This window comes from Scomber japonicus, chromosome 19 (genome assembly GCF_027409825.1).
Source record: "Scomber japonicus isolate fScoJap1 chromosome 19, fScoJap1.pri, whole genome shotgun sequence".
Taxonomy (NCBI): domain Eukaryota; kingdom Metazoa; phylum Chordata; class Actinopteri; order Scombriformes; family Scombridae; genus Scomber; species Scomber japonicus.
This window is the reverse complement of record NC_070596.1, coordinates 30,533,929-30,541,428: the sequence shown is the minus strand read 5'-3', so window position 1 is coordinate 30,541,428 and position 7,500 is coordinate 30,533,929. Positions and strand designations below refer to the sequence as shown.

The following is a 7,500-nucleotide window of genomic DNA, read 5'->3' as shown; positions in this document are numbered from 1 at the left end:
TGGCAAAAAAAAAGTTGGCAAAAAAAAAAAAAGTTGGCAAAAAAAAAATGTTGGCAAAAAAAAAAAAGTTGGAAAAAAAAAAGTTGGCAAAAAAAAAAAATCTTGCAAAAAAAAGTCTGACGGAGTATTAGGGCCAGGCAAAAAAAAAGTGAGGCAAAAAAAAAAAGTTGGCAAAAAAAAAGTTGGCAAAAAAAAAATCTGGCAAAAAAAAGTCTGACGGAGTATTAGGGCCAGGCAAAAAAAAAAAAAAAAATGAGGCAAAAAAAAAAATTGGCAAAAAAAAAAAAGTGAGGCAAAAAAAAGTCCGACGGAGTATTAGGACCAGGCAAAAAAAAAGTCCAAAATACAATCAAATGAAAAGCAGAAACAGGAGAAAATAAATATATTTATTAAACAATATATTTAGTGTTTCAAGAAAACTATAATTATATTCATCTTTTCATTTGTTTTCTTTAATTCTTTTCTGTTGATTAGTGCTGGTAGATTTAGCTCCAGGTTGATGAGCCTGTAATCATTTAGAAAGGCAGAAATATTAATAATTAAGGCTGTCAAACGATTAATTTATTAATCGAGATTAATCGCAGAATCTCCATAGTTAATCACGATTAATCGCATTTTGAACAGCATGTTTAAAATCCTGTTATTTTCCATTTGAAGGCAGTTTTAAGCCCATAATGTAAAGCATTTCTTACCAGAGTGTCTTAACTGGGAATCAATCACGGCTCTGCTGCGACTCCCACACTCCAAAATGCTCCTTTGGTGGAGCTGAGGCTGGCTTGGCTGCACCTGGGTGTTTAGCGTGGAGGTGCTAACTCAAACTCCACGTACTCCGGTGGTAGTTAAACTTCCTGTCCTCTTTTCTAACCTTTCTTTCTTTCCTCTTTCCTTCCATCTTTTCCTTCCTGCCTTTCTTCCTTTCTTCCTTCCTTACATTAGTCCATTCTCCCTTTCTTCCTTCCTTCCCTCCTTCTTTTCCTTCCTTCCCTCCTTCTTTTCCTTCCTTCCTTCCTCTTTTTCTCCCTCCCTCCCTCCCTCCCTCCTTCCTTCCGTCCTTCCACCTTCCCTTCCTACCTGAAGCCTCCAATCATCCTCACAGGAACATGAAGGGAAACGTTCAGCTAGCTAGCTTCCTTCCTTCCTTCCTTCCTTCCTTCCTTCCTTCCATCTGTCCTTCCTGTCTTCTTTTCCTTCCTTCCTCCCTCCCTCCCTCCCTCCCTCCCTCCCTCCCTCCTTCCTTCTATCCTTCCACCTTCCCTTCCTACCTGAAGCCTCCAATCATCCTCACAGGAACATGAAGGGAAACGTTCAGCTAGCTAGATTCCTTCCTTTCTTCCTTCCTTCCCTCCTTCTTTTCCTTCCTTCCTTCCTCTTTTTCTCCCTCCCTCCCTCCCTCCCTCCCTCCTTCCTACCTGAAGCCTCTAATCATCCTCACAGGAACATGAAGGGAAACGTTCAGCTTCTAAACTGCATCATTCTGCTTTTTTAGGCTTTCTGAGAAATGAAAGAAAGGTCAGTGGAGGAGCGAGTTAATGCAGCTGGAATCAGAGAGGAAGGTGTGAGTTTCAAAAGGTAAAGCCTGGACAGAGCCTGTGTGTGTGTGTGTGTGTGTGTGTGTGTGTGTGTGTGTGTGTGTGTGTGTGTGTGTGTGTGTGTGTGTGGTTATTTACGCCTCAGCAGAAAAAACAGCTGAGAGATGAATGTTGCTCCTGACCTGAAGTCTCTGTGGACGATAATACCCAAACAGTTAATACACACATTCTGTACACACAGGCGCTTTTTCTCCCTCGGCCTGACGGAGGAGGAAAGGAGGGAGGGAGGAAGGAAGGAAGGAAGGAGAGACGGAGGAGGATTTTTATATGTGAGACACACAACTGGACACACCTACAACATTTCACACACAAAGCTGCAGCTCAAATACTTCCATTAACCCTCCTGTTGTCCTCAGGTCAAGGAAGGAAGAAGAGGAGTAAGGAGGGAGGAAAGGAAAAGAAGAAAGGAAGGAAGTGAAGAAAGACAGAAGGAAGGAAGGAAGGAAGGAAAGAAGGAGGGAAGGAGGGAAGGAGGGAAATAAGGAAGGAGGGAAGGAAGGAAAAAAGGAAGGAAGGAGGGAAATAAGGAAGGAGGGAAGGGAAGGAAAAGATGGGAGGAAGGAAGGAGAGAAGGGAGGAAAGAAGGAAGGAAAGAAGGAAGGAAGCAAGGAAGGAAGGAAGGAAAGGAGTAAGAAAGAAGGAAGGGAGGAAGGAAAAAAAGGAGGAAGGAGGGAGGAAGGAAGGAGGAAGGGAGGATGGAAGGAAAGGAGTAAAGAGGGAGGAAGGAAGGAGGGAAGGAAAAGAAGAAAGGAAGGAAGGAAGTGAAGAAAGACAGAAGGATGGAAGGAGGGAAGGAAGGAGGGAAGGAAGGAAGGAAGGAAGGAAAAGAAGAAAGGAGGGAAGGAAAAGATGGAAGGAAGGAAGTGAAGAAAGAGAAGGAAATAAGGAAGGAAGGAAGGCTCTGCTACAGCCAACATGTAACTAACAGTTCCCATATAGTTAAGTTTATTAAATTATTACATTTCCACAGATTCATCCATTAATTTGCTTTTATAATAAAAGTGTTAAATGATAAAAGAGACTTTATAGAAACTCTGTCCGTTCACAGCGGAACAGACGAGGCCTAAAGTGTGAAATAGCATAACAGCCCTCCCTCCCTCCTTTCCTTCCTTCTTACTCCTTTCCTTCCTTCCTTCCTTCCTTCCTTCCTTCCTCCCTCCCTCCCTCCCTCCTTCCCTCCTTTCCTTCCTTCTTACTCCTTTCCCTTCTTCCTTCCTTCCTTCCTTCCTTCCTTCTTTCCACCCTTCTCTCCTTCCTTCCTCCCTCCCTCTTTACTCCTTTCCTTCCCTCCCTCCTTCCTCCCTCCCTCTTTACTCCTTTCCTTCCATCCTTCCTTCCTCCCTCTTTACTCCTTTCCTTCCATCCTTCCTTCCTTCCTCCCTCCTTACTCCTTTCCTTCCCTCCTGCCTTATAAGGAAGGAGTGAATGAAAAGATGGAAGGAAATAAGGAAGGAAGGAAGAAAGGAGGGAAATAAGGAAGGAGGAAAGGTAAAGATGATTGGAAGGAAGGAAAAGATGGGAGGGAGGAAGGAAGGAAGGAAGGAAGGAAGGAAGGAAAGAAAGGAGTAAGAAGGAAGGGAGGGAGGAAGGAAAGAAAGGAGGGAGGGAGGAAGGAAGGAAGGAACGAAGGAAGGAAGAAAGTGAAGAAAGACAGAAGGAAGGAAGGAGGGAAATAAGGAAGGAGGGAAGGAAAAGATGGAAAGAAGGAAGGAAGGAAGGAAGGAAGGAAGGAGGGAAATAAGGAAGGAGGGAAGGGAAGGAAAAGAAGAAAGGAAGTGTGAAATAGCATAACAGCCATGCAAGCACGGCGTCTAACCGTCGTCATGGTGACAGCTGCTTCCTCGTACCGGTAGAGCAGCAAGGTCATCCCATAATTTGGTCCATTTATACCCCCCCACCCCCACGTAGGAAGGGAGGATGGAAGGAAAGGAGTAAAGAGGGAGGAAGGAAGGAAAGGAGGGAGGGAGGGAGGGAGGAGGGAAGGAAGGAAGGAAGGAAGGAAGGAAGGAAAGGAGTAAGAAGGAAGGGAGGGAGGAAGGAAAGAAAGGAGGGAGGGAGGAAGGAAGGAAGGAAGGAAGAAAGAAAGGAAGGAAAGGAGTAAGAAGGAAGGGAGGGAGGAAGGAAAGAAAGGAGGGAGGGAGGGAGGAAGGAAAGGAGGAAGGAAGAAAGGAAAAGAAAAAAGGAAGGAAGTGAAGAAAGACAGAAGGACGGAAGGAGGGAAATAAGGAAGGAGGGAAGAAAAAGATGGAAAGAAGGAAGGAGGGAAATAAGGAAGGAGAGAAGGGAAGGAAAAGAAGAAAGGAAGGAAGGAATATAGTTGAGTTTATTAAATTATTACATTTCCACAGATTTCTCTATTAAAGTGTGAAATAGCATAACAGCCATGCAAGCACGGCGTCTAACCGTCGTCATGGTGACAGCTGCTTCCTCGTAGCGGTAGAGCAGCAAGGTCATCCCATAATTTGGTCCATTTATACCCCCCCCCCCTCTACCCCCACCCCCACGTAGGAGGGAGGGAGGGAGGGAGGAAGGAAGGAAGGAAGGAAGGAAGGAGTAAGGAGGAAGGGAGGGAGGAAGGAAAGAAAGGAGGGAGGGAGGGAGGAAGGAAGGAAGGAAGGAAGGAAGGAAGAAAGAAAGGAAGGAAAGGAGTAAGAAGGAAGGGAGGGAGGAAGGAAAGAAAGGAGGGAGGGAGGAAGGAAGGAAGGAAGGAAGGAAGGAAGGAAGGAAGGAAGGAAGGAAGAAAGAAAGGAAGGAAAGGAGTAAGAAGGAAGGGAGGGAGGAAGGAAAGAAAGGAGGGAGGGAGGGAGGAAGGAAAGGAGGAAGGAAGAAAGGAAAAGAAAAAAGGAAGGAAGTGAAGAAAGACAGAAAGAGGGAAGGAGGGAAATAAGGAAGGAGGGAAGGAAAAGATGGAAAGAAGGAAGGAGGGAAATAAGGAAGGAGAGAAGGGAAGGAAAAGAAGAAAGGAAGGAAGGAATATAGTTGAGTTTATTAAATTATTACATTTCCACAGATTTCTCTATTAAAGTGTGAAATAGCATAACAGCCATGCAAGCACCCCGCGTCTGACCGTCGTCATGGTGACAGCTGCTTCCTCGTACCGGTAGAGCAGCAAGGTCATCTCATAATTTGGTCCATTTATACCCCCCCCCCGCCCCTCTACCCCCGCCCCTTCATTAGAAGAGCCCTCCACAGCTGCTGAGAGTGTTACTGGGGTTGGAGAGACTCTTGGTGGTGAAGTGTTTGCAGACTGGTTTCAGGATTCATGAAACTAGAAACATTTCAGAGAGTCACGCAGGACTGGGTAAAAGTTTCAGGTTTCAGGCGCTGTTGATCAGTGAATTCAGACATTTTCTTCTAAACACATTAAATAAGTCACTACAGTCTACAGTTAGTCAGTTAGCTGAGCTAGCACTACTACTACTACAGTCTACAGTTAGCCAGTTAGCTGAGTTAGCACTACTACTACTACAGTCTACAGTTAGCCAGTTAGCTGAGTTAGCACTACTACTACTACAGTCTACAGTTAGCCAGTTAGCTGAGCTAGCACTACTACTACTACAGTCTACAGTTAGCCAGTTAGCTGAGTTAGCACTACTACTACTACAGTCTACACTTAGCCAGTTAGCTGAGTTAGCCACCGAGCTAGCAGCCTAGTTAGCCGCCGAGCTAGCAGCCTAGTTAGCCACCGAGCTAGCAGCTGAGCTGGCCACCGAACTAGCAGCTGAGTTAGCTGCTGAGCTAGCCGCCGAACTAGCCACCGAGTTAGCCACTGAGCTAGCAGCTGAGTTAGCAGCAGAAAGCTCTCAGACCTAGCGTCCATGTTTCTGGTAGAGGTGGTGACTTTGATTGACAGGTGACACGTGTTAGGGGGCGGGGCTTCAGCGGACTCGGTGGCCACGCCCACAGCGTTTGGGAGCAGAGAAAGAGGCTGATTTTTACACAACTTTGAAGCCTAATTTCATATATTTGGCAAATTTTTTTAATCATTCAAATTTGGCAGGGTGGTTAACAACACACTTTTCTGTGGTATGTCAAACTCAGAACACATATTTATTCTAACTTTTGCATGACGCACATTAGCATATATCATTACAGGCATGAAAGTTTAGTCATGATTTTATATCAATGAAACTCTTTCTGTCTTCACTCTTTTTTTCTCTCTCTACAAAAACTAAAACCTTGCTTCATTTCTCACACCTACAAACCAGCACATGATAAATTCAGTTGGCACCAAATGAACTAAATGCAAATAGTGCAGAAGTAAGTGAGACGAGCATCAGATGAGGTTCGAACTGACAGTCACACACACCTCCACACGTGCACCGCTTACACTGCCTCCACTGACTCGACTTTCACACATGAATTTATTACTTTTTTTTTTTTTTTTTTTAATGAAAAGGTGGAAACATCCGATTTCAGGCCTCCAACACTGCAGATGATGACATTACTGTACTATCCATCCCGGCTCCGTCACAGCAGCAGATACACTGTGACAGTCTATTCCAGTTTCCATTTCAGGAGAATATTCCTCCCCTCTGAGCTCAGAGAAAAAAAAAAAACCTCCTGAGTCATTTTATAAAATATAATCATATGGAGGGAGAAAAAAGAGGAAGGGAAGGAGAGAAGCAAGGAAGGAAGGAATGAAAGGAGGAAGGAAGGAATGAAGGAAGGAATGAAAGGAGGAAGGAAGGAAGGAAGGGAGGAAGGGATGGAAGGGAGGATGGATGGAAGGAGAGAAGGAAGGAAGGAAGGAAGGAAGGAAGGAAGTAAGGAGAGAAGGAAGCAGCAGATACACTGTGACAGTCTATTCCAGTTTCCATTTCAGGAGAATATTCCTCCCCTCTGCGCTCAGAGAAAAAAAAAAAAACCTCCTGAGTCATTTTTATAAAATATAATCATATGGAGGGAGAGAAGGAAGGGAGGAAGGAGGGAGGGAGAAAGGAATGAAGGAAGGAAGGGACGGAAGGAAGAGGAGGGAGGGAGGAGAAAAAGTGGAAGGAAGTAAGGAGAGAAGGAATGGAGGAAGGAAAGGAGGAAGGAAGGAAGAAAGGGGGGGAAGGAAAAGTGGAAGGACGGAAGGTGGGAGGGAGGGAAGGAGGGAGGGAGGCAAGGAGGGAAGGAAGGAAGGAAGGAGGGAGGGAGGGGAGGAAGGAAAGGAGGAAGAAAGGAATGAAGGAAGGAAGGGGAACGGAAGGAAGGAGGGAGGGAGGGAGGGAGAAAAAGAAGAAAGAAGTAAGGAAAGAAGGAAGGGAGGAAGGGAGGGAGGAGAGAAGGAAGGGAGGGAGGGAGGATGGAAGGTTGGAGGGAGGGCGGGAGGGGGGGGAGGAAGTAAGGAGAGAAGGAAGGGAGGAAAGAAAGGTGGAAGGAAGGGAGTAAGGAAAGGAGGGAGAAAGGGAGGAAAAGAGGAAGTAAGTAAGGAGAGAAGGAAGGAAGAAAGGAAAGGAGGGAGGGAGGGAGGAAAGGAGGAAGGAAGGAAGGAAGGAAAGGAGACAGGAGGGAGGGAGGGAGGGAAAAGAGGAAGGAAGGAAGGAAGGAAGGAGAGAAGTAAGGAGAGAAGGAAGCAGCAGATACACTGTGACAGTCTATTCCAGTTTCCATTTCAGGAGAATATTCCTCCCCTCTGAGCTCAGAGAAAAAAAAATAATACACCTCCTGAGTCATTTTATAAATTATAATCATATGGAGGAAGAAAAAAAGCAAGGAAGTAATGAAAGAAGGATGGAAGGAAGGGAGGGAGGAGAGAAGGAAGGGAGGGAGGTGCGGGGAGGGAGGGAGGAAGTAAGGAGAGAAGGAAGGGAGGAAAGAAAGGTGGAAGGAAGGGAGAGAAAGGAAAGGAGGAGAGAGGGAGGAAAAGAGGAAGTAAGTAAGGAGAGAAGGAAGGAAGAAAGGAAAGGAGGGAGGAAAGGAGGAA

At 45.6% G+C, this 7,500-nt stretch overlaps 1 protein-coding gene across 1 annotated transcript in view; it reads right to left on the bottom strand.

The window, feature by feature from the left end:
* The window catches only part of LOC128379929 (lactose-binding lectin l-2-like), an 8,705-nt gene extending 4,662 nt beyond the window's left edge, over positions 1-4,043 (bottom strand). The window contains exon 1 of the mRNA XM_053339568.1: positions 3,993-4,043. Within this exon, the coding sequence (XP_053195543.1) occupies positions 3,993-4,043 (51 nt within the window). The remainder of the gene's footprint in view (positions 1-3,992) is intronic.
* Positions 4,044-7,500: the final 3,457 nt, after the last annotated feature.